This window comes from Hypanus sabinus, chromosome 11 (assembly GCF_030144855.1).
Source record: "Hypanus sabinus isolate sHypSab1 chromosome 11, sHypSab1.hap1, whole genome shotgun sequence".
Classification (NCBI taxonomy): domain Eukaryota; kingdom Metazoa; phylum Chordata; class Chondrichthyes; order Myliobatiformes; family Dasyatidae; genus Hypanus; species Hypanus sabinus.
This window is the reverse complement of record NC_082716.1, coordinates 63,227,940-63,254,493: the sequence shown is the minus strand read 5'-3', so window position 1 is coordinate 63,254,493 and position 26,554 is coordinate 63,227,940. Positions and strand designations below refer to the sequence as shown.

Sequence of the window (26,554 nt, the reverse complement as noted above, 5' to 3'; positions counted from 1 at the left end):
TAGTGACCAAAATAATGCAATACTATTATGATGCATAAGCCTCTTATGTGCTCACATCCTGTAAGGGCTTGACTAAACTGGATCGGTTGCTATGGAGCCATACTTTTACACACCAGAGGCTGAAAAAAACTTTTTCAATGCAGATTTATCATGATTATCATCAGGATCTTTTTATAACAATTACTGATCTTTCATTAAAATATACCTATGGTTAATTTCCCCATCCAGCAATTGAGAAGCATACATAAATGAGTATCGCAATTTAAATTTAGATCACTCACAATACGGAATTTTTTTTTAAACTGCAACATCTGGTCTACAGCTCTGCCATCAGATTTCAGAATGGACACTGAACCCATGAATACTACCTCCCTAACTTTATTTTTAAAAAACACTACTTGTTTAATTTAAATATATATAAAACATTTACTGTAATTCAGTTTTTATTATATATTGTAATGCACTGCTACTGCACAACAAACTTCACAACATATGCCGGTGATATCAAACTGGATTCTGATGATACTGACTGGAATCTCAAAGTAAAAATCTCAAGTGGTTCACTTAGAGCAGTGCTTCACAATCATTTTTTTAAGCTCAACACTGCATTAAAGCACCTTTATACTTGCCCCCCACATACTTTTCAGTGCCCCCCCATAGTGTAAAAACATGTCTACTCTATGCCAACATGAGAAAAATTATTCTGCTTTAATCTTATTTGTCTTTAAACCTAGCTTACAGCAGCTTTGATATCAATGTGATCTTTGAGCTTGATGGGGTTTTTTTTAGCAAGAATCGAAATATTTGGTTCAAGTTGCGACAGCAAAAGCCTTAAGTCCCCACATGTAACAATGTCCAAAGTTTCTGTTTTTTGAGTGTATTTGGTTCATGGAACTGAAGCCTCTTAATAAGATAGGAGGAATGGAAATGCAAGGAAGAGCAGTTTCAGTCTTCTCCAAAGACCAAGAAACTTCGTATGACAGTGTAGCCACATACCACAAAAGATGACATTTTTGACAAGCATTTTTGCTGCTTCATCATTCTGAATTTCGATAATTTCTTCTTGCAAGCTCTCTTCCTGTTCTTCCATCTTGCAAAGAAATAGGTTAATTACCCAGTCTGGAATTTCCAGATCATTCAAATCCTCGAATCAATTCTGAAAATCCTTCTTCAGTAACTGCATGTGCAAATCACTGTCTGTGAAAAGAGTGCCATACTTTCCATGCAAGGAAACTGAGAACATTCTTCTCCCAAAACTTTGCTTATATATTTCTGATAAAAGTGGACACTGCACTTTTTGCCTGGGTTAAATTGAAATTATCACCCTGCAGTTTCATATTTCGAATGGTCAGTTTCTATGGTACATCTCCATATGGAAGTTCAATCTTGTTTCCCAAGCTCTTCCTCAACGCTGAGGAAAAATTCAAACAGTGTCAAAAAGATCAGCAGCTTTTGACAGCCAATGCACTCCAGTGTGAAGAAGCTTTTAAACTCATTTTTACCTTGGTATAATTGGTGAAATATTCTGCTATTTAATGGATGAGCTTTAATTTTGTTGATAGCAGATATTACAAGAGCCATTCTTGAAAAAAGTTGCTGGCTGAAGTTTTCAGCTACAAGATGTTGACAATGAATTACAGAATGGATTGCAAATGGACTTGGAATTTCTTTTTTCACAAATGCCACTGAACCAGCATGGCAACCATCTGTTGCACAAGAAATCATGTTCGTGGAGTACTTTTATCTTCAATATACATTTCAGCTCATCATAGACTGATTCTCTATTGTTATGTTTTTAAGAGAATCTCTTCATAAACTTCAAGCAAGAGAAAATCTGCAGATCCTGGAAATCCAAGCAACACATACAAAATGCTGGAGGAATTCAACTGGGCAGCCAGCATCTATTGAAAAAAGTACAGGCGATTTGTCGGGACAAAACCCCTCGGCAGGACTGGAGGAAAAAAGCTGAGGAGTAGATTTAAAAGGTGGGGGGGGGGGCAATGCCTCCAACACCCCCCTCTCCATTACCCATCCCCTTTTCCCATCTCACCAATCAACTTCCCAGCTCTTTAATTAATCCCTCCACCCTCCAAATTTTATCCATCACCTAATGGTTCTCTCTACTCTCCCCCCAACTTTTAAATTACTCCTCAGCTTTTTTTTCCTCCAGTCCTGCCAAAGAGTTTCGGCCCAAAACATCAACTGTATTTTTTTCCATAGATGCTGCCTAGCCTGCTGAGTTCCCCTAGCATTTTATGTGTGTTGCTCTTCATAAACATTTCCATTTTCGATAAATCACACAGATTGCATTAGCAATGCCTTGTCTTACAACTGACTCATCCAGTGGAGTTGAAAATTACAGTGACAAGGATTCAGATTGGAATCAGAACATTAGTGCAACAGAGCTGGTGTTCAGCAAGCAACCTTTATACTATTCCAGCTAGTGTGATAGACCAATCACCGAAGGTCTCATAATCACCAAAGATGGTACTTGACAATATATACGAAGCTGAGGTTGCTTTGAACACCTCAAGAGGAATCCTCAGGGTCGGCAGGCTCACTGATTTGCTCTATTTCACCATTTGGTTCCAGCCAGTGCTGTACCATTGCGTGGCATGTTTTCCGTAAAACTGTAGAGCAAGTTGAGGGTGTGTACTTGACTTACTAACTGTTAAGTTACGCGAACTCATTGTGTGCTGAAGTCAAGGGGAGAAGGGGAATTGTTGAGCACCCTAGTTGCTAATTTATGCATCCCTAATTGGTTGGTAAGGTCTGATGAGATTGCCTATCTTCACCTGCATTGTGACGATCAGTGCTTACCGCCTGCAGAACTATGGGTCTTCCTGCGCTGCAGTCCCTCATATTTTTTTTTTGGAAGTGCCTGTCCTACTAACGGCCTCATGTTAGGGTGGTGCTTACCAACCCCTCCCCCCCCAAGAATCTTGAAATGCCCCCCCAATGACTTCTATTTCCCCTGTGCCCCCTTAGGACAGGTAATGCCCCCATTGGGAATTAATGACAGAGCAACACACACAAAACACTGAAGGAACTCAGGCAGGATCGATGAAAATGAATAAATAGCTGACATCTTTGGCCAAGATCCTTCATCAGAACTGAGAAAGATACCAGAATAAAAAACAGAGGGGAGGGAGAAGGATGACAAGCTGGAAGGTCATAAGTGAAGTCAGATGGGTGGAAAAAGTAAAAGGATGAAGAAGATATCTGATAGGAGAGAAGAGTAGACCATGGGAGAAAGGGACGAAGGGCACGAGGGGTGGTGGATGGGGGTGATAGGCAGGTGAGGAGAAGAGGTCAGAGGCAAGAGGCTAGAGTGGGAAAAAGAAGGGTGAAGGGGAAGGGTGAAGGGGAAATTAAAATGGTTAGCCACAGGGAACTTACACTTTTGGCAAATAGAGTAGAGGTGCTTGACAAGATAATCCCCCAATTTACAGTGGGTCTCACCTATGTAGAGAAGGACTGTTTGGGGCCCTGAATGGAGGGAGGAGGAAGGCGAAAGAGCAGGTGTAGTATTTATCTCGCTTGCTAAGATAAGTGTGCCAGGAGGGAGATTAGTTGGGTGAGACTAATGGACAAAGGAATCATGGACAGAACAATCCCTACAGAGTTGGGGGGGAGGGGGGCAGGGGAAGTAAAGATGTGGTTAGAGGTAGGATCCCATTGAAGATGACATAAGTTGCAAAGGACATGCTGGATGTGGAGGCTCATGGAGTGGTAGGTGAGGACAAAAGAACTCTATCCCCATTAAGGTAGTAGGAAGAAGGGGTGATCACAGATGTCTGGGAAATGGAGGAGATGTGAGTGAGGGCAGTATCAATGGTGGAGGAAGGGGAAATCTCTGATATCCTAGAAAAGTAAGTCTTATCGTGGGAAAAGGTGCCGTGGAGATGAAGGAACTGAGAAAAGGGAATAGCATTTTTAAAAGAGCCAGAGTGGGAAGAAGTATAGTCAAGATTGCCGCAGGAATCAGTAGGTTGAGAAAAACGTGTCAGTAAGCTGTTTTTCTCCCGTTGGAGAACAGTGAGGTTGAGAAAGGGGAGAGAAGTATCGAAAATGGACTAAGTGAATTTAAGGACAGGGTGGAAATTGGAGGCAGCTGATGAAATTGACAAGCTCAGCGTGGGTGCAAGAAGCAGCAACAATGCAGTCGTTAATGTAGCACAGAATTTTAATGGGGAGCATTATTGTGGGAGGCTTGGAACATAAGATTGCTCTGCATAGGCTAGCCTTTGAAATGACAGGCATAATGGAGAAAGTGGGAGGAGAAGGAGAAATTGTTGAGGGTGAGTACAAGTTCTGCCAAATGGAGGAGGGTAGTAGAGGAGAACTGGTTGGGTCCTTCAGGTAACTTAGTTTCCTCAGGTAGGACATTGTGTCCAGATACATTTAACAACATTTAGGGGCAAAGTACCATAGTGGTTAGCACAACACTTTACAGTATCATGACCCGGGTTCAATTCCCACCGCTGCCTCTAAGGAGTCTGTGCATTCTCTATGTGATCGTTTCCTCCGGGTGCTCCAGTTTCCTCCCATAATCAAAAGACACATTGGTTAGTAGGTTAATTGGTCATTTCTAAATTGTTCTGTGATTAAGTTAGGGTTAGGTGTGTGTTACTGAGTGGTGCAGTGCATTGGGCCGGAATGTTTTAAACACACAAAAAGGCCCTACCAACCCAAAGAAATGTTCCACCCAGTTACACCCATGTGATTAATTAACCTACTAACCTGCAGGTCTTTGGAATGTGAGAGGAAACTGGAGCAGCCAAAGGAAACTTACAGAGTCACAAGGAAAACGTACCTGGGTTGTTGATGCTGTAATACCATTACACTGTCATTAATTTTCATGTTGAGATGGAATGCTGGGATATATCCAATTCAGACAGATTTTAACCAGATGACAATCACAATCAACAAAGTATACAGAAAGTGATAATCATAAGTTAGCAACTAATGCAAATCACACTTTCAGAAAAACTAAATCTTAAATTATACTCAAGTCAATTTCAGGATCTAAATTTCTACATCAAGAATAGCTTAAGGAAAATAACAGGGTCATATATAAACAATGCTAACAGAGCTTTGCAGCTCCATTTAAAATTGACCAAGAATGATACAGCATTTATTTTCCCTGTATTGATTTGAAAGGTTAGGTCTTTTGCTCCTTACTTTTTTTGTGTGAGCTTTTCCACTGAAAAGCAATGAAGAATAACACTAATTCAATTTGTTTTGGGCAATAAATTTTGATTGAATGTTATAATGTGAATTGGACAGAGCAATCCAAATTTTCGTAATGAAGAATGCAATATATAACTTCCATTAATATGACATGTAGCATACAAAATCTAAAGAGTGAAGTAGATTGCCGCCCTGTTATATATAAAAGATTACAATTTGTAAAATGTATTTATATGATTTATTTTATAATTTATGTCCTCTTCAGACATGGTTCCCTTCTATATTATTTTGTAAACATTGTCTTGATGTTAACATGGAAAGGGTAATTCTTATTCTCTGAACTAATGTTTCATCTCTTTTTGTTTGCACCTTTTGCTTGAAACAGCTGCTTACTTGGGACAAATCTTAAAGAACATCTTAATCGACAAAATAGACAGACTCCTTTCGTTTCTTTGGAACACTGTGTCGCATAATGAGGACAGGAGGTAGTTGCCAAATACTTACTAACTAGCGTCAAACACATGCATTTCTGTGGCTGTTCGACACAATGTACTCAGAGTGAACAGTTTTTAAAATAAGAGTCACTTGTGTGTGCTTGTGTTTAAAAGCAGTGATTTTTTGTCAGTGATAGTTAGGGAGAAATAAGCGGTAAGACAATTGTGAACTGTTTAGTTCTTTGCAGTTTCAAGCATTCAGCCTTGAAGATACCAGAAACAGCTGGGAGTGAAAATAAAATTATTTCACTAGTTCAACAAGTTAAGAATTACAAAGAATTTGAAGATATCAACAATCATCTTGAATGTTACAATGAAAATGAAGATTTGGAGGATGCAGTCATCGAAAACATAGTTTGAAGGCAGTCCATTATCTATACTAGGTGTCTGCACTGATTTTGTTCACATTTACTGTCAATCAACAGAATACAGCACCATTCATACACTGAATAAATTCCTGCGTTGATAATCATTAGGAATGAATTCAGTGTAGAGGTATCTCCCTGAGCAGCGCCACCGTTCCAACATGCTTGAAGGCCATCACCATCATCCCCGTGCCTAAAGAAGTCTTCAGTGTCCTGCCTAAATGACTACCGTCCCATTGCACTCACATCCATCATCATGAAGTGTTTCGAGAGGATCGTCATGAGGCATATCAAGGCCCTGCTGTCTCCCTCACTGGACCCCTGCAGTTTGCGTACAGTCCCAACCGCTCAACAGACAACACCACTGCTATCACCCTCCACCTGGCCCTCACCCATTTGGACAAAAAAGACACGAATGTTCCAATGCTGTTCACAGACTTCAGTTCAGCATTCAACACAATCAGCCATCAGAAACTTATTGGAAAGCTGAGCCTACTGGGCCTGAACACCTCCCTCTGCAACTGGATCCTAGACTTCCCGACTGGGAGACCTCAGTCAGTCCGGATCGGGAGCAGCATCTCCAACACCATCACACTGAGCATGGGTGCCCCCCAGGGCTGCGTGCTCAGTCCACTGCTGTTCACTCTGCTGACCCATGACTGTGCTGCAAACCACATCATCAAGTTCGCCAATGACATGACCGTGGCGGGTCTCATCAGCAAGAATGACGAGTCAGCACACAGACAGGAGGTGCAGTAGCTAACGGACTGGTGCAAAGCCAACAACCTGTCTCTGAATGTGAACAAAAGAAATGGTTGTTGACTTCAGGAGAGCACGAAGCAACCACTCTCCACACAACGTCGACGGCTCCTCAGTAGAGATCATGAAGTGCACCAAATTTCTTGGTGTTCACCAAGCGGAGAATCTCACCTGGTCCCTCAAAACCAGCTCTATAGCAAAGAAAGCCTCTCTACTTTCTGCAAAGGCTGAGCAAAGTCCATCTCCCACCCCCCATCCTCATCACATGCTACAGGAGTTGTATTAACAGTATCCTGAGCAGCTGCATCACTGCCTGGTTCAGAAATTGCACTGTTTCGGATCACAAGACCCTGCAGTGGATAGTGCGGTCAGCTGAGAAGATCATCGGGGATTCTCCTCACGCCATTACGGACATTTACACTACACGCTGCATCCGCAAACAGCATCATGAAGGACCCCACACACCCCTCATATAAACTCTTCTCCCTCCTGCCATCTGGGAAAAGGCACCGAAGCATTCTGGCTCTCATGAAACTGACTATGTAAGAATTTCTTCCCCCAAGCTATCAGACTCCTCAATACCCAGAACCTGGACTGGACACCTTACTGCCCTATTGTCTTATTATTTATTGTAATGCCTGCACTGTTTTGTGCACTTTATGCAGTCCTGGGTAGGTCTGTAGTCTAGTGTAGCTTTTTATCTGTATTGTGTTTTTTTTTTTACATGGTTCAGACTAGTTTTTGCACTGTGTCATGTAACACCATGGTCCTGAAAAAAATTTGTCTCATTTTTACTATGTACTGTACCAGCAGTTATGGTCGAAATGACAATAAAAATTACTTGACTTAATTGGTAGTGTTCTTATTTTGTTCTGTATTCAATTTAAAAACACAAATTGCACTTAGTTAAATGGTAGTTTGTCTTTTTTTAAAATATTTCCATGAAACTTCAGCTAATTGGGGCAGCTGCTTAGTTCAGCCAAAATATACTGGTCCCAATGTGTCCCAATTAAGCTGCAATTAACCTTGAATTGAATAGTTTCTATCAGTCTATATAATGCATAATACACATAACATTTGATCAAAAAGTTCAATCTTTTAAAAACTGCATACAATTCATATTATTATTCATTCCACTTCATTAAAAAATACTATTGCAGTCAACTCAAGTTACATTTATCAAACTTACTTGCCCATGATTGGTAACAACTTTTCAAAAGCAACCTTAAACCTATGCACTCTAGTATGATATATCAAAAGGACTTAACTGAGCCTCTTGTAATTTTTTTTATTCTTTTATCAGTCATACCTCTTTTGTTCCAACAAAAACAATGAGTATCTGAGTTTGTCCAACCTCTTATAGGTGAAACTCTCCAATCCAAGAAACATACTAGTGAGTCACACACTCCTTCCAAATGGCCTCACCAAAAATCCATACAGCTGCAATGACTTCAGTGAGCTTGTACCCCAAGATCCCTCTGAACATCAAGCATCCTGCCATTTACTGTATGTATTCTCTCCTCTTACATTTCACCACCTAAAGTGCAGTGCCTCACACATATCCAATTTAAAGATCATTTGCCATTTCTTGGCCCAGACTTCTAACTGATCCAAAATCCTGCTGCATCCTTAAGTAACCTTCATTCCTATCCACGACTCCACCAATTTTCATGATATCCGCAAACTTACCAATTAGATCACCCACAATTACATCTAGACGTTCGTTGTCATATAGAAGTTGCAGCATTAATCTATGCAGAACACCATTAGTCAGACTTCACAGAAACACCCTTCCACCACTAAACTATGTACAACAACTAAGTCAATTTTGTACCCAACTTACCAACTCATCTTGGGAGTCCATGTGGCTTAATCTTATGGACCAGCCTAACAAGAGAACTTTGTCAAATCGTTAACCAGAACTTACTGACTTTATTGACCATCTTCATCACTTCATCAAAAATAACACAAATTCATAAGATAGAACCTCTCCTGCATATAGCCATTCTAACTTTCCCTAACAAATCCATGCCTTTCCAAATGCAAGTAAATCCTGTCCCTTAGAATCTTCTTCATAATTTCGCCTTACTACCCTTTTACTGGCATGTCTCCAATGCTGCCTTAAAGCAATACATTGGAAATTCTCCAGTTTTTAGGACCTTAACTGTGACAATTAGGATACAAAGTTCTCCATGGATCAAGTGATCTCCTCCATTGCCACCATCAGTATTTTGGGATAGGTTCCATCAGGCCCTTTGGACATATATACTTCAATGTATTTCAAGAGACCCAATACCTCCTCATTAAATCAACCTATTCTACCATGCGCTGACCATCATCCATGTCCCTCTCATTGGTAAATACCAACCAAATACTTATTTAAAACCTTCCCACTTCCTTTTCCCTTGTATGGAACTACCCTCTCCCAAGCTAGCCTCTTGCTAGTAATTTAAAATGCATTCAGCTTCTCCTCATCTGCCAATGATATTCTCAAAACTTCCCATTCTCCTTTCATACTTACAGGATCGTGCTGGTCCTAAGCTCACCTTTTATAAGACCCACACAGGTCAGATGGAGATTCACTGCAAAAAACTACTCCCAACATACTCTCCCCATTGTAACTAGCCGAACTCCAATTTAGCACTTTCACCTTAATCATCCGTGTCAATCTTATGACCTACAGAATTATAATCAGAGCTCCCAACATGTTCCCTCACAGAACATCAATCACCTGGCCAAGTTCATTCCCCAAACAAGGTCGAAAGCAGGGGTTCCCAATCATTTTTATGCGATGGACCTTTATCACTAACCAAGAGGTCCGTGGACCCCAGGTTGAGAACCCCTCATCTAGACTAACCATGCCTCACCATATCTGCCCACATAACAATAAACTTGATTTGTGTGGCTCCTTCCCATTGTACCATCCAAATATTACTAGAATATAAAAGCAAGGATATAATGCTGAGGCTTTATAAGGCATTGGTCAGACTGCATTTAGAGCATTGAGAGCAGTTTTGGGATCCTTGTCAAAGAAAGGAATTGCTGACATTGGAGAGGGTCCAGAGGGTTGACAATAATGATTCTGGTAATGAAAGGGTTAATGTATGAGTAGTATTTGATGGCTCTGGTCCTGTACTCACTGGAGTTTAGAAGAATGAGAAGGAAATCTCATTGAAACATACCAAATACACTGGACAGCAACATTTTTCCAGAAGTTCTGTGTCCTCTGAAACTTTTGTGGTTAAGATAAGTTGAAGTTGGATATAAACATGTCAGACTACTCGTATAACATAGAAATTTGGAGAAACAATTAACTATTATTGAATATAATGCGCTTAATTGCTTAACAGTACTGACACTTTGCAATTGTTCAACTGACCTAAAAATGTTTTGATCATTTTCATTTGTACTCAGCGTCTGAGGCTTCTTGCTTAGGTGACCAATAATAATCAGCCAGCATTGATGGAGTTCAGTTGCCCTGCTGCCATTTCGCCATGACCACAATATTATGGTGAAACCTTTCACTATGGTCATCACTGACAGTGCCAAAATTTACAAGGAAGAAGTCTAAAATGAATCTTTAGTGACATGCTGTAGTTCATGGTTTTATATGATTGAAGCACGTTGTCAACCAGTTGCATGTAGTTTGGTGCTCCGCAGTTGCCTAGAAAGTTTTCAACAACATTCTTGAATGTCTTCCATGCGATTTTCTCCAGTCTCATTAGAAGTTCTTTGAACTGTCTCTTATTGATAACCTGTTTGACCTATGAACCAACAAAAATGCCTACTTCAAAATGTCAAAATCTTTCACAGAAATTTGTGCCTGATGTCAAGAGATTCCATCCTTGCCATCTTGAACCCAGTAATTCTGCTTTTGCCTTTGACCAACCCAAATATTTGACCAGGAAATTTAACTCAAATTGAGTTATCAGATGAGGCTCACTCGACATAAAGGGGTCTTCATCAGTTTCAGTGTTATTTTCCATTCCTGGCTCACGCATCATGGCATCTTCATCTGCCTCCACTAGACTCCACGTCTCTGGTGGCTTCAGTACCGGAAAATGATTGTCATGCAGCACAAGTCTCATGGCTGAAGGGAGATTGGGGTATTCAATGAATTTCATGGGTTTTTTTTTATGCAGCAAAACCAGACACACTAGTCATTCAGAAACAGCAGTCTGTCACGTGATCATTCTACTCTTGCCATATCACCAGGACAGTGAACAACATTGGCTTCCTTGTACCTCTACAGTAAGCTCTAAGATCAACAGTGCAAGTTAAACAACAAATGTGAGGAGCCCAGGCTGTGTCTTGGTCACCAATTTTACAATGAAAGTAAAGCTCATAAGCTTTCTTACTAAGTAGTCATGTTCCATTTCTGAGATTTAAGCATACATTCACCAGAAATAGAAGCATTGTGGCTGTTGCAATGTTGGGAAGACATTTTGCTATCATAATTACTTCTGAAAATGCAATTACTTTAAGATAATGAGTACATACAATATGAACTCATTATCTTAAATACATACACCAATGTGATCACAAACCGATATACATGTAAACAATGCACAAAAAGTGTGCCAACCTTTTTTGCACCGTGGACCAGTTTAATATTGACAATATTCTTGTGGACCGGCCAAAGGTGGGGGGGTGGGGTGTTAAACATGACCAGAATACAGCCATACTCGAAGGAGGTTCCTTATGTCCAGTCTATTCCACTATTAAGTTTACGTGGCTCTCAATACTTGCTTCTGTCCCACTGCTCATGTTTTTTCCACTCAAAAAACTCAACGGGTTCGTCTTTTAAGAGCGGGGGCTTGGACTCAAGGTGGTGAAGCAGTTTTAGACAATAGGTGCAGAAGTAGACCATTCGGCCCCTCGAGTCTGCACCGCCATTCTGAGATCATGGCTGATCATTCACTATCAATACCCAGTCCCTGCCTTGTCCCCATATCCCTTGATTCCCCTATCCATCAGATATCTATCTAGCTCCTTCTTGAAAGCATCCAGAGAATTGGCCTCCACCGTCTTCCAAGGCAGTGCATTCCACACCTCCACAACTCTCTGGGAGAAGAAGCTCTTCCTCAACTCTGTTTTAAATAACTGACCTCTTATTCTCAATCCATGCCCTCTGGTACTGGACTCTCCCAACATCTGGAACATATTTCCTGCCTCAATCCTATCAAATCCTTTAATTATCTTAAATGTTTCAATCAGATCCCCTCTCAATCTCCTCAATTCCAGTGTGTACAAGCCCAATCTCTCCAATCTCTCTGCGTAAGACAGCCCTGCCATCCCAGGAATCAATAGTGAATCTACGCTGCACCTCCTCAATTGCCAGAATGTCCTTCCTTAAATCTGGAGACCAAAACTGTACACAATATTCCAGGTGTGGTCTCACCAGGGCCCTGTACAAATGCAAAAGGACATCCTTGCTCTTGTGCACAATTTCCCTTGTAATAAAGGCCAACTTTCCATTTGCCCTCTTCACTGCCTGTTGCACTTGATCATTTACCTTTATTGACTGATGAACTAGGACTCCTAGGTCTCTTTGCTTCTCCCTTACCTAACTCTACACTGTTCAGACAATACTCTGCCCTCTTGTTCCTGCTTCCAAAGTGGATAACTTCACATTTATTCACATTGAATGACATCTGCCAAGTATCTGCCCACTCCCCCAGCCTATCCAAGTCTCCCTGTATTCTCCTAACGTCCTCTTCGCATGTCACACTGCCACCCACTTTAGTATCGTCAGCAAACTTGCTGATATAGTTTTCAATGCCCTCATCGAAATCGTTGATATAAATCGTGAAGAGCTGTGGTCCCAATACAGAGCCCTGTGGTACCCCACTAGTCACCTCCAGCCAGTCCGAGAAACACCCATTCACTGCTACCCTTTGCTTTCTATCTGCCAACCAGTTTTCTATCCATGTTGAAACCCTGCCCCCAATGCCATGAGCTCTGATTTTACTCACCAATCTCCTATGTGACACCTTATCGAATGCCTTCTGAAAATCTAGGTACACAACATCCACTGGCTTACCCTCGTCTAACATCCTTGTTACACCCTCAAAAAACTCCAACAGATTAGTTAAGCATGATTTGCCCTTGGTAAATCCATGCTGGCTCGGCCTAATCCTATTACTGCCATCAAGATGTGCCACTACTTCGTCCTTAATAATGGACTCAAGCATCTTCCCCACGACTGACGTTAGGCTAACAGGGCGATAGTTCTCCGTTTTCTCCTTCCCTCCCTTCTTGAAAAGTGGGATAACATTAGCCACTCTCCAATCTTCAGGAACTGATCCTGAATCTAAGGAACATTGGAAAATGATTACCAATGCATCCGCAATTTCCTGAGCCACCGCTTTTAGAACCCTCGGATGCAGACCATCTGGACCCGGGGATTTATTAGCCTTCAGTCCTACCAGTCTACTCATCACAGTTTCTTTCCTAATGTCAATCTGTCTCAATTCCTCTGATATCTTATGACCCTGGCCCATCCATACATCTGGGAGATTGCTTGTGTCCTCCCTGGTGAAGACAGATCTAAAGCACGCATTAAATTCTGTTGCCATTTCCCTGTTTCCCATAACAATTTCTCCCAATTCATTCTTCAAGGGGCCAACATTGTTCTTAACTATCTTCTTTCTCTTCACATAGCTAAAAAAGCTTTTGCTATCCCCTTTTATATTCCTGGCTAGACTGAGCTCATACCTGATTTTTTCTCTCCGTAGTGCTTTTTTAGTTAAGATCTGCTGTTCCTTAAAACTTTCCCAATCATCTGTATTCCCACTCATCTTAGCCCTGTCATACTTCTTTTTCTTTAATGCTATACAATCTCTGACTTCCTTTGTCAACCACTGAGGCCCCTTCCCCCTCTTTGAATCCTTCCTTCTCATTTGAATGAACTGCTTTTGCATCTTTTGTATTATCCCCAAAAATATCTGCCACTGCTGATCCACTGTCTTTCCTGCCAGGGCATCCGCCCATTTAACTTTGGCCAGCTCTTCCCTCATGGCTCCGTAGTCTCCTTTATTTAATTGCAACACTGACACCTCTGATCTGCCCTTAGCCCTCTCAAATTGTAGATAAAAACTTATCATGTTATGATCACTACTTCCTAATGGCTCCTTTACTTCAAGATCACTTATCAATTCCTGTTCACTACACATCACCAAGTCCAAAATAGCCTCGTTCCTGGTTGGCTCAAGCACAAGCTGTTCCAAAAATACATCCCTTAGACATTCCACAAACTCCCTATCCTGGGGTCCAGCACCTACCTGATTCTCCCAGTTCACCTGCATGTTGAAATCTCCCATAACGACTGCATTACCTTTAGCACATGCCAATGTTAACTCCCTAATCAACTTGTACCCAATATCCACGCTACTGTTTGGGGGCCTGTACACAACACCCATTAGGGTCTTTTTACCCTTACTGTTCCTCAGCTCAATCCACACAGACTCTACTTCCCCTGTTCCCAAGTCACCTCTTGCCAAGGACTGAATCTCATTCCTCACCAACAGGGTCACCCCACCCCCTCTTCCCATATTTTGAGGGCTTCACTGCCTCATTAGACAGCCTCCAGGCCCAAACTCCAGCCTCCTGACCGCCCAACGCCAGACACCTTGGCCAGGTGCAGCTGGTTGTGGATGGGGTAAGAGGACAAGGTCAGGGCCGGAGGTCCCCGTGCCAGGGCTGCAACTGTCGTAGTCCAGAGAGAGCGAGCAACCGAGTGAGGAATGCGACAGGACACGCACTCTCCTCGTAGGTAGATGGGATCTATCGGCTGACAAAAGTTTGTCTCGAGGGATGACTTTCAGTAGATTGCAGTGAGGTAGCTGCTCTGCTACTTACGAAACCCTGAGCCTGAATTAGGTCATCTATGAATATTTTAGCACTGGATTCCCCACAAACAGTCGGTGTGGTAAACAGGCTTAGAGGCGGCGCCCATCTGTCCACGCTCCAGGCCAGTAACAACGGCACTTCTCGCTGGCTGCGCAAGGAGACCAGTTACCTGAAGCCAACTAGTGATCCCTGGAGTGAGGGCATCACTGCATTTAGGCGACTGATGACCTCGCATGCGTTCAACAGTGGGTGTGACAGAGAATGAGGAAAGGTGCAGCTGACTCATATCGTTTCACATCGCCAAATGATATCGTTTCCTCGTGGCCTAGTAGCATATGCTTTGCGGCCCGATGGTTGGGGACCACTGGTGTACATGATGCTTTAAAGTTTTTCTATAACCTGTCTGCTGCATCATCCATCCTGCCCAAGCTCGCCTAGGCATATTTGGACAAAATAGAAAACTTATCAACTTACATTGTGGACAACATTTTGATTTAAATTATGAACTGAAATAACAAATGTGTAGGCTATTTCAAAAAAAAGGTGCATGATAAGGAAATGTCATGGTGATTTTCATGATCACCAGTTCAAAATCTATAAGGTACACCGAAAAATATTTAGGAAGCAAAATCTTTGTTATCCAGTGATATTGAAAGACCTAGAGTAGATGCGGAGGTATTTCTTACAGTGGGAGAGTCTAGAAGAGAGCACAGCCTCATAATAGGATATCCCTTTAGAAAAGGAATGAGAAGGAATTTCAACACCTACAAACAAGCTGGATGAACTCAGCAGGTCAGGCAGCATCCGCTGAAACAAGCAGTCAATGTTTCGGGCCAAGATCCTTCATCAAGACTGAAGAAGGAGGGGGCAGGGGCCCCATAATGAAGGTGGGGGCAGGGTGGAAGATCCCTGGTGAAAAACCAAAGGAAAGATCAAGTGGTGGGGGAGGGGATAGGCAGGAGAGGTGAAGAAGGAATCTAAGGGGAAAGAATTATGGGTAGTAGAAGAAGACAGAATCATGAGACAGGTGATAAGCAGCTAGAAGAGGAGACAGAGTGAAAGCGGGATGGGGGAAAGGAGAGGGAGGGAATTACCGTAGGTTGGAAAAATCAATGTTCATACCAAGGGGCTGGAGACTACCCAGACAGCATATGAGTTGTTGCTCCTCCAACCCGAGTTTGCCCTCATCATGGCAGTACAGGCGGCCATGTATGGACATATCCAAATGGGAATGTGAAGCAGAGTTGAAGTGGGTGGCAACCGGGAGATCCTGTCTGTTATGGTGGATGGAGCGGAGGTGCTCGACGAAGCGGTCCCACAATCTTTGTCGGGTCTCGCCGGTGTAGAGGAGGCCGCACCTGGAGCACTGGATGCTGGTGGGGTGGTAAGTGAGGACAAGGGGAACACCCTGTTGTGGTGACGGGAGGATGGGGTGAGGGCCGAAGTGCAGGAAATAGAGGAGATGCGGGTAAGGGCATCGTTGATGACGGCAGAAGGGAAACCATGATTCTTAAAGAAAGAAGACATTTGGGATGTCATAGAACAGAAAGCCTCATCCTGGGAACAGATGCGGCGGAGACAGAGGAACTGGGAATAGGGAACAGCATTTTTGCATTTGGTAGGTTGGGAAGAGGTATAGTCGAGGTAGTTATGAGAGTCAGTAGATCAGTGGACAGTCTGTCTCCAGAGATGGAGACCGAGAGATCGAGAAAGGGGAGAGAAGTATCCAAGATGGACCATGTGAATTTGAGGGCTGGGTGGAAGTTAGAGGCAAAGTCGATGAAATTGACGAGCTCAGCATGGGTGCAGGAAGCAGCACCAATGTAGCCGTCAATGTAGTGAAGGAAAAGTCGGGAAGCAGTACCAGTATAGATTTGGAGCATAGACTGTTCCACATAACCCACGAAGAGGCAGGCATAGCTGGGGCCCACGTGCTATACCCTTGGTCTGAAGAAAGTAGGAAGAGCCAGAAGAGAAGTTATTAAGTGTGAGTACCAGTTCCGCCACCCAGAGGAGTGTGGTGATTTTGGGGAACTGGTGAGGTCTATTGTCAAGAAAGTAGCGGAGGGCTTTGAGGCCTTCTTGATGGGGAATTGAAGTGTATAAGGACTGGACATCCATAGTGAAAATGAAGCCGTCAGCATTGGGGAACTGGAAGTTATTGAAGAGGTGGACGACATGGGATGTATCCCAGATGTAGGTAGTGAGCGACTGAACTATGGGTGACAAAATGGAGTCCAGGTAGGCAAATAAAAGTTCGGTGGGGCAGGAGCAAGCCGAAACTATGGGCCTACCAGGACAGTCAGGCTTATGAATCTTGGGGAGGAGGTAAAACCGAGCAGTGCGGGGTGTGGGAATTATAAGTTTTTTGGCTGAGGATGGAAGATCTCCGGAGTTGATAAGTGATGGTATGGGAGACAATGGTTTGATGTTTTTTTGGTGGGGTCTTGTTCCAGGGCTAAGTAAGAGGAGGTGTCAGAGAGCTGCCATTTGCCCTCAGTGAGGTAGAGGTCCATCCACCAGACTACTGCAGCACCACCTTTGAGAGAAGGAATTTCTTTTGCCAGAGGGTGGTGAACCTTGGAATTTATTGAGACAAACAGCCATGAGAGACAAATCATTAGATAAAGCAGAGGTTGACAGGTTCTTGATTAGTAAGTGTCCAACGTTATTGGAAGGCAGGCGAATGGGGTTAAGATGGAAAATAAATGAGCCATCATTGAATGGTGGGGAGCAGATTCAACAGGCCCAATGCTGCTCATTTGTTTTATGGTCTTCCATTATTTCAAGAAACACTCCCAAATGAACCTAACAAACTGTCCCCCTATTTAAGCCCCTGACATTGAAAGGGTCCAAATTAATATTGGGAGCTTAGAATCATCAACTCCAAAAACACTATTGTTTATAATTCTTTCAACTGCTGTTTGCACGTGTTCGTTATGATTATTACATAATAGGATAATTTCATATGTACAAAAATGAACGCATCCTTAATTAGTGTGAATACAATCCCATCAAACTGAATTATAACTTTTTATAGATAGGACAAGTTCCAGCAACTTTTAAAAAACTAGTAACACAATGCAAAACGTTAAAATATAAGATCGGAAATAGTCCACGCAACATTTCTAGAAGGACGAGTCACCATTTAAGACGGTTGACTTTTCATTATAAAAATGCCCTAGAATGGATTAGAAATAAATAACAAACTCTCCAAAGAACTGAAACGAAAGAGCATCTGATAGCTGTGGCAACCTGAGGCCAACCACTGGCTTCTACGCACTTGTATTATTTACATACCGCTGTCTACTTTCAAACGCTCACATTTCGCCCTCAGAATATCGTATTCGACATCTTTATCAGAGATTAGCTTCTCGATCTTGGATATAACATTTTTCGGTATTTTGGCAAATTCAGCGCGGTCGAGCAACGGCTGCAACACAGACGCCGCCATCTTACATCCGCCTCGACAACCCGCCCGCCGCCCGCCTCCCGCCACTGACGCTGACGCTGGCGCTAGGCGGGCCCAGGCGGTCAGCGCGTATTTCCCTTTGGGAGCGACAAATGTAATGCAGAAATTGCAGGCTATAATATCACCTCCCTGCAGGGTTTTCTTACACACGCGCAACGCAGAGAGTGTATCACAGTCATCAACCGTGGTCAGAATCCTCCACACATTACATTGAACATTTGCGTTCCCCCCCCCAATTGAACTACATTTCCCAACAGGCGTCGCGCATCCGGTTGACTCGCGCTTCGGCGTCGCGTCCGTGCTCAGGAATGCGGAAAAACACCGGCTCGTGATCTCGATGGGCTTCTCCAATTTTAATGAGCATGTTCGGGGCAGATGAGATAGACCTCGCAATAGAATAACTATTGGCAGCTGTGGTCATACAGTAGAGTCCACTTCTGTAAATAATGAGTCAAGGTGGTGCTCAGCTCTTAAAATTAAATTTACACATAGATTGTTTTCTTTTAAAGAAAGAAATCATTAACTCCCCTCATACATTAAATTATATCATAAGAAGTGATAATATATAAAATATTAACAAAGTAGTTATGTGTGTATACAGAACTGAAGACGATTGGTTTGACGTCAAATATATTAAAGATTTGGATGAGACTAGTTGGCAGAGGAAGCAAATTTATAGATGATGCCAAAGATGGTGGTGTGGAGGATAGTGAAGAAGATTGTCTAAGACAACAACAGGATTTTTATCACCTGGGAAAATAGGCCAAGATGTGGCAGGACCCTAGAGGTGGTTGTAAAGCCTCTCCCTGTAAAACCCAGGCAGAGTTTAAGGCCATAAATACAATAAGTGTATGGGACACTGGAAAAATGTTGAATTTCCCCTTGGGGATGAATAAAGTATCTATCTATCTATAAGATATAGGGGGGAAATAGGCCATTTGGCCCATCAAGTCTACTCTGCTGTTTCATCGTGGCTGACCCATTTTTCCTCTCAGCCCCAATCTCCTGTGTTTTCCCTGTATCCATTCATGCTCTGACCAATTAAGAATCTATCAACCTTTGCCTTAAACATACATACAGATTTGGCCTTCACAGCTGCTATGGCAACAAATTCCACAGATTCCTTCACTCTCTGGCTAAAGAAATATTTTCTCATCTATGTTCTAAAAGGACGCCCCTCTATTCTGAGTCTGTATCCTCTGGTCTTAGACTCTCCCACCACAGAAAACACCCTCTGCACTTCCACTCTATTAAGGCCTTCTGAATTCTGAATTCCAGTGAATACAATCCCAGAACCATCAAATGCTCTTCATATGACAAGCTATATAATCCTGGAATCATTTTCATGAACCTCCTTTGATCCCTCTCCAGTTTCAGCACATCCTTTCTAAGACAAAGAGCCCAAAACTGCTCACGGTTCTCCAAGTGAGACTTCACCATTCCTTTATAAAGTGTCAACATTACATCTTTACTTTTCTATTCTAGTCCTCTTGAAATGAATGCTAATATTGCATTTGCCTTCCTTGCCACAAACTCAGCCTGCAAAATTAACCTTTAGGGAACCCTGCATGAGGATTCCCAAGTCCCTTTGCTCCTCAGATTTTTGCATTTTCTCTCCATTTAGAAAATGGTCTACCCTTTCACTTCCCAACACTGTATTCCATCTGCCAGTTCTTTGCCTATTCTCCTAATCAAAGTCCTTCTGTTGCCGCTCTACTTCTTCAAAACTATCTGCCCTTCCGCCTGTCTTCATATCGTCTGCAAACTTTATGACAAAGCCATTAATTTCCCCCTTCCAAATTATTGACATATACGTAAAAATGATTGCAGAACTGAAATAAGTGCATAATCCCTGAATATGGTGACACAGTTAGATAGGGTAGTGAAGAAGTTCAAATTGATCTCTGTCTCAGAGGCTGATGTTAGGCTGTCTTTAAAGAGGGTGAACCCTCCCAAGTCGAAAGGTCCTAATGGAATACCTGGTAAGGCTCTGATAACCTGTGCCAACCAACTGGCGGGAGTATTCAAGAACATTTTCAACCTCTCATTGCTATGGGCAGAAGTTCCGATTTGCTTCAAAAAGGCAACAATTATACCAGCGCCTAAGAATAATGTGATCTGCCTCACTCACATCTACAGTGATGAAATGCTTTGAGAGGTTGGTCATGACTAGACTGAACTCCTGCTTCAGCAAGGACCTAGACCCATTGAAATTTGCCTATCGTCACAGTAGGTCATTGACAGATGCAATCTCAATTACTCTTCACATGGCTTTAGACCACCTGGACAACATAAACACTATGTCAGGATGCTGTTCATCAACTATAACTCAACATTTAATACCATCATTCCCACAACCCTAATTGAGAAGTTACAGAACCTGGGCCTCTATACCTCCCTCTGCAATTGAATCCTTAACTTCCTAACCGGAAGGCAACAAATTGGTGATAACATATCCTCCTCGCTGATGATCAACACTGGTGCACCTCAGGGGTGTGTGCTTAGCCCGCTGCTCTACTCTATCTATACCCATGACTCTGTGGCTAGGCATAGCTCAAATACCATCTATAAATTTGCTGATGATATAACCATTGTTGGTAGAATCTCAGATGGTGATGAGCTGGCGTACAGGAGTGAGATATGCCAACTAGTGGAGTGGTGTTGCAGCAACAACCTGGCACTCAACGTCAGTAAGACAAAAAAACTGATTGTGGACTTCAGGAAGGGTAAGACAAAGGAACAGATACCAATCCTCATAGAGGAATCAGAAGTGGAGAGAGTGAACAGTTTCAAGCTCCTGGGTGTCAAGATCTCTGAGGATCTAACCTGGTCCCAACATATCTATGCAGCTATAAAGAAGGCAAGACAGCATCTATACTTCAATAGGAGTTTGAAGAGATTTGGTATGTCAACAAATACACTCAAAAACTTCTATAGATGTGCCATGGAGAGCATTTGACAGGTTGCATCACTGTCTGGAATGGATGGGGGGGGGGGGGGGGTTACAGCACACGATCAAAAGAAGCTGCAGAGGGTTATAAATTTAGTCGACTCTATCTTGGGTACTAGCCCAAAAAATACCCAGGACATCTTCAAGAAGCGGTGTCTCAGAAAGGCAGCGTTCATTATTAAGGACCTCCAGCACTCAGGACATGCCCTTTTCTCACTGTTACCATCAGGTAGGAGGTACAGAAGCCTGAAGGCACACACTCAGTGATTCAGGAACAGCTTCTTCCCCTCTGCAATCCAATTCCTAAATGAACATTGAACCCTTGAACACTACATCACCTTTTAAATATATATTATTTCTGTTTTTGCAACATTTTTAATCAATTCAATATACAGATACTGTAATTGATTTACTTATTTATTCATTATCTTTTCTATGTTATGTATTGCATTGAACGCTGCTACTAAGTTAATAAATTTCATAACATGCGCCGATGATAATTAACCTGGTTCTGAGTTTATTATTGAATTACATGTAAGTTATCATATATTACCTAGTGATTAAGAAGACTTTTGTCATCATTGCATTCATTGGTCAGGGCATAGATTTGGGAAGTCATATTACAACTGTACATGTTTGGAGAACTGTGTGCATTTCCGGTCACCAGCTACAGGAAGGATGTCATTAAAGGTAGTAATGGGAGAACAAGGAAATGGCAAATGAACTGAATAATTATTTTGCATCAGTCTTCACTGTGGAAGGCACTAGCAGTATGGCGGAAGCTCCAGGTGTCAGGGAGCATGAAGTTACTATTACTAGAGAGTAGGTTCTTGGGAAACTGAATGGTCTGAAAGTAGATTGCTAGAAAGAGGTGGCTAAAGAGATCGCGGGGGCATTAGTAATGATCTTCCAAGAATCACAAGATTCTGGTATGAAGTCTAGAAAATTGCAAATGTCACTCCACTCTTCAAGAAGGAAGAGAGTCAGAAGAAAGGAAATTATAGGCTAGTTAATCTGACCTCAGTGGTTGGTAAGATGTTGGAGTCGATTGTTTAGAATGTGCATTTGGGGCACTTGAAGCCACGGAATAAAATAGGCAGTAGTCAGCACGGTTTTCTCAAGGGAAAATCATGCTTGACAAATCTGTTGGAATTCTTTGAAGAAGTAACAAGCAGGATAGAATTGGTTGATGTTGTGTACTTGGAATTTTCTGAATGGAGTTAAATACCATCACAGTGAAATAATAATTAGCTGACACGTGCATATTCACAAGCGCAATTGCTCTTGAGCCAGAGGGGATAACTTCACTCTTCCCATCACTGAACTGTTCACACAAACTATGGACTCACTTCCAAGGAATCTTCATCTCATGCTCGTGATATTTACTTCTTATTAATTTATTGTTATTATTTTTTTTCTCAGCTTAAGGTGGTAAAAACCGAGATATGGACGTAGCCAAGGACACTCATTTCTCAATTGCTAGGAACCTTTGGATGATTCTAGTGGCATTTAGTATCATGGTTTTCTGGAGATTTACTTAACTATTACTGTATCAGCTGAATTGTTTAATGCTATTGTGTAGTGACTTTGGGATAACACTATTTGTAAACATTACTATTAAGAAAATGTATACTTGTTTTTGTTCCATAGTTTCTCAATTTCCTCTTTTAATTCAGCATATTTCTGCTGTTTTCACTTCTTGATTTCTGTATGTTGTATATGTTTGGAATGTCTATATCTATTAAGTAAGTTGTTCTTCCTTGTTTATCCTGTAATGGTATATCTGGACTGTTATTATGGATTGTCCTGTCTGTAATAAGATATCAGTTGTAATATAATTTGAAGCACTGTCACTCTAAAACTGGATCAGGCTTGGAGTTATAATAAAATATGATGTCTTTTGTGTGTTTATATATTAAAGCAAGGTTTTGGTGAATGATGCGTTCTGCTTGATTGTGCCTGTGTAAGTAATCAGATTGAGTTAAACTGCTGCAGGATCTTGTACTGTGTTGGATTGTTTGTGGTTTCTCTTAGCATTTTCTGCATTCATCATCTTAAATTTCTTGGTCTTTTATGATGTATTTCTGATGAATTTTTGTGTTAACTGCCTGGTCCTGTGCTGCCACAAGGAACTGATCCTTCTGTTTCTTGGAAGAGGTTTCCAATTCTGAGCCAGGCATTTGACACTTTCTCGTCGACATCTACTCTGCTCAGATCATGGGGATGTCTTCCATGGAGAGTCATGCTCTTCCATTGGTTAACTTTTCCTTCTACGGTGATCATTTTTCTGGGTTGTGCTTTCTTTTAAGTTTAGTGGTTGGTACTTATCAGAATTGTATATGCTCGCATGGAGTGCTGTTTTCATTGATGAAAATATATCCTTAGAAGTTTTATCAAACTGTTGTGTAATTTTTAATGTCCACTATTCTCCTTTCTTCCTCTGTCCTAGTTTTAATCTAAGTGTGTTCAAGTGTACATAGCATTTTCTAAAATTTGTCATTTTTGTTCTTAGTTTTCTTTGTAAGTTTTCCAGATCAGTTTCAGACCTAGATATTATGCCAAAAGAATACATTAATACAATCATAGCAAAATTGTTTATTGCCTTTGTTATATTTTTATTATTGAGATCTGCTTGGCAGATTTTCTTAAGCCTCTAAGTAAATTCTGTCAAGGTTTTTCCTGTTATCATATTATGACCTATTTTCTTTGCTTATGAAATTCCAGATATATATTTCATGTTCATCCAACAGTTATATTTTATCCTGCTGCTCAGTTTTATATTCTACTTTTTTCTATTGCACCTTTCTTTATATTTAATGTTCAGTAAATTAGAGTGGGTTTAAAGTGAGACAAAATCATGGTGGGCTTAGAGATTCAACTTGGTTTATTATGATAACAGTGACTGTTCTTTTTTGCTAGTTAATAGTGTGATTATAGTATACCAATTCTTCATTAGATGTTGTAGGAATTTCACAAGTATTGAGGTGGTTTACATATATAAAGAGCTTCCATTAACCATGAATGTGGAACAGAATCAAAGCTTTTTGGTAGGAATATAAAAACATGGAAGATTTCCACTTTTCCACCGGGCTTGATTTAGAATTTCAAAATGTATTATCAGTTGTTCTTTACATCTTTTTGCACCTATATGACATCCTTTCTGCTCTTCTGTACACACAGTATATCATGGTTGTCTAAGTGAGGAGTGATTTGTTCCAAGACAGATGATGATACAATTTTTCCTATAGTTTGTAAACAAGTAATAGGATGATATTTTGGTAGGTCATTTGTGATTTCTCCTTTAGTTAGACATATGTTTTACCTTCTGTCATTATTGTTATTGGTGGTGTTGTTGTTATTTTGTATTTGCACAGTTTGTCGTCTTTTTCACATAGCTGGTTTGTCTGTCCTGTTGAGGGTGCTCTTTCATTGATTCTATTGTATTTCTCATACTTACTGTGAATGCTCACAAGAAATGGATCTCAGGATTGTATATGGAGGTATATATGCACTTTGATAATAAATTTACAGTAAACTCTGAACTTTGAAGCCAATTTAAACAACCCATTGTCTTATATTGCACCCTTGAGTGGTAATAAAGCAGGTATAGCGAGCTTGCACCTTCTTCAGATAGAGCACCTGCAAAGCTGCTCTATAAACAGCACTAGTTTTAACTTCAAACCGACTACTGCTTGCCATTTACAAAAAACTGACTTCCATTTACAACCAGAACCTAAGCAAAGCAATATATGGAAGTTTACCTTTATCAGTTTGTTATCTTACAGCTGACAACTGCTGTGATTAGAAAGCAAACTTGGCAAAACATCAGAAAGGGAATATCCATCACACCACCCTCCCCCCCCCCACCTCCAGCCAGCTAAGCAAAAATTTCCAGTCCAGCTTTTTCCAATGGATATCAGCTTCAAGATTGTGACTCCTGCTGAGACTTCCCTTGGGAGCAGACTATCATTCCACCAGCCGTTCCACGAGGTTACCAGTGCTGGAAAGGCTCTCTTCAATCTGATGCTCAAAGAATTCATTGAATACTTCCCAATGTAGGGGTTCCATGTGATTTTCTCATTGGAGTATTAACTTCCTCAATCTCAGCTGCACGCATTTACCAAACCTCAAAGGAATGCCACCACTATAATTTTCCATAAATACACAGCAACAACACATCAATGTCCATATCAGTCCATCTTTAAAATCTTCTTCCTCACAAACAATTCTTGTCATTTCCTTGATGCAACTTTGAATCACTGTCTCTGTCACTGGTAGCTCATCAGGTCAGCTGGCAATGTCTTTCAATAAGATAGTTGGACTCTTTCACAGGGATGTTCCCATTCTTTTCAATGAGGTGCACTACTTTACTCGGGTTTTCTGAAAACAAGTCTCGTAAACAAGTTACTGCTATGTATTACTGTCATCTTTTGCCCAAGGACTAGTAATCTCACATTTTGCTTATAGAAAATGATATCAGCTACATGATTTTGCAATATAATAATACACCTAAAAAACAAAACATTTACAGAAGAGTACAGTTGTCCTTTTTATAATTCTGTCTATATTTTTATTTCTAAGCTCCACAAAAAAATGTCGGAACATAGGGGTTGGGTATGCCCCTCCCATGGGAGTGAACACTATTGGTATGCAGTAAATTAACATTCTGATACCAACAATACAATCTGCATAAGTTTCTTCCCATTTTTGTGACCCTGGACTCTGGGTATAATTGTTCAGGTTTCCCTCTTTATTCTGCTAAGGATTGAGCCTAATTGATCATTCTACCCAACTTCTGTGGGTTCCCAGAATACTCAGTCTGCTCTGTCGAACAATGGAATTTTACCAACCAAATGTACAAATTGTTCTTATAACTTTAAATATAGCATGAATAGTGGTACTTGTAGGCCTGGTGTCCAATTTGTTGCACTGTAGGAGTACCACATACACAATATACAGTCAGCCCTCTTTATCTGCAAGGGATTGGTTCTGGGATCTCCCGCGGATACCAAAAAACGTGGATGCTCAAGTCCCTTATATAAAATGGTGTAGTATTTGCATATAACCTATGCACATCCTCCTGTATACTTTAAATCATCTCTACTTATAACACTTAATACAAAGTAAATGCTATGTAAATAGTTGTTATACTGTAATGTTTCGGGAATATTGACAAGAAAAAACTGAACATGTTCCTCTCGCTCACAACACAAACAGTGAACGAATGAGACATGAGGTGAACCATGATTAAACAACGAGTAAATCTTTTAATCATCTCTAGATTACAGAATTTATAACACCTAATACAATGAAATGCTATGTAAATAGTTGTGAAACTGTCTTGTTTAGGGATTATTGACAAGAAAAAACTGTACATGTTCCTCTTGCTCACAACACAAGCTGTGAACGAACAAGACCCCAGGTGAAAAATGATCGAACAATGAGTAAAACTTGTAATACCTGTACAGCA

General features: G+C 41.3%; 1 protein-coding gene across 5 annotated transcripts in view; it reads right to left on the bottom strand.

The window, feature by feature from the left end:
* tprb (translocated promoter region b, nuclear basket protein) overlaps positions 1–18,140 on the bottom strand; it is an 88,905-nt gene extending 70,765 nt beyond the window's left edge. For 4 of the 5 annotated variants that reach the window (XM_059984497.1, XM_059984499.1, XM_059984498.1 and 1 more), the window contains exon 1: positions 17,963–18,140. In XM_059984497.1, the coding sequence (XP_059840480.1) occupies positions 17,963–18,116 (154 nt within the window). In that variant the 5' untranslated portion in view covers positions 18,117–18,140. The remainder of the gene's footprint in view (positions 1–17,962) is intronic. The other variant, XM_059984500.1, reaches the window with a different exon arrangement.
* Between the last annotated feature and the right edge of the window lie 8,414 nt (positions 18,141–26,554).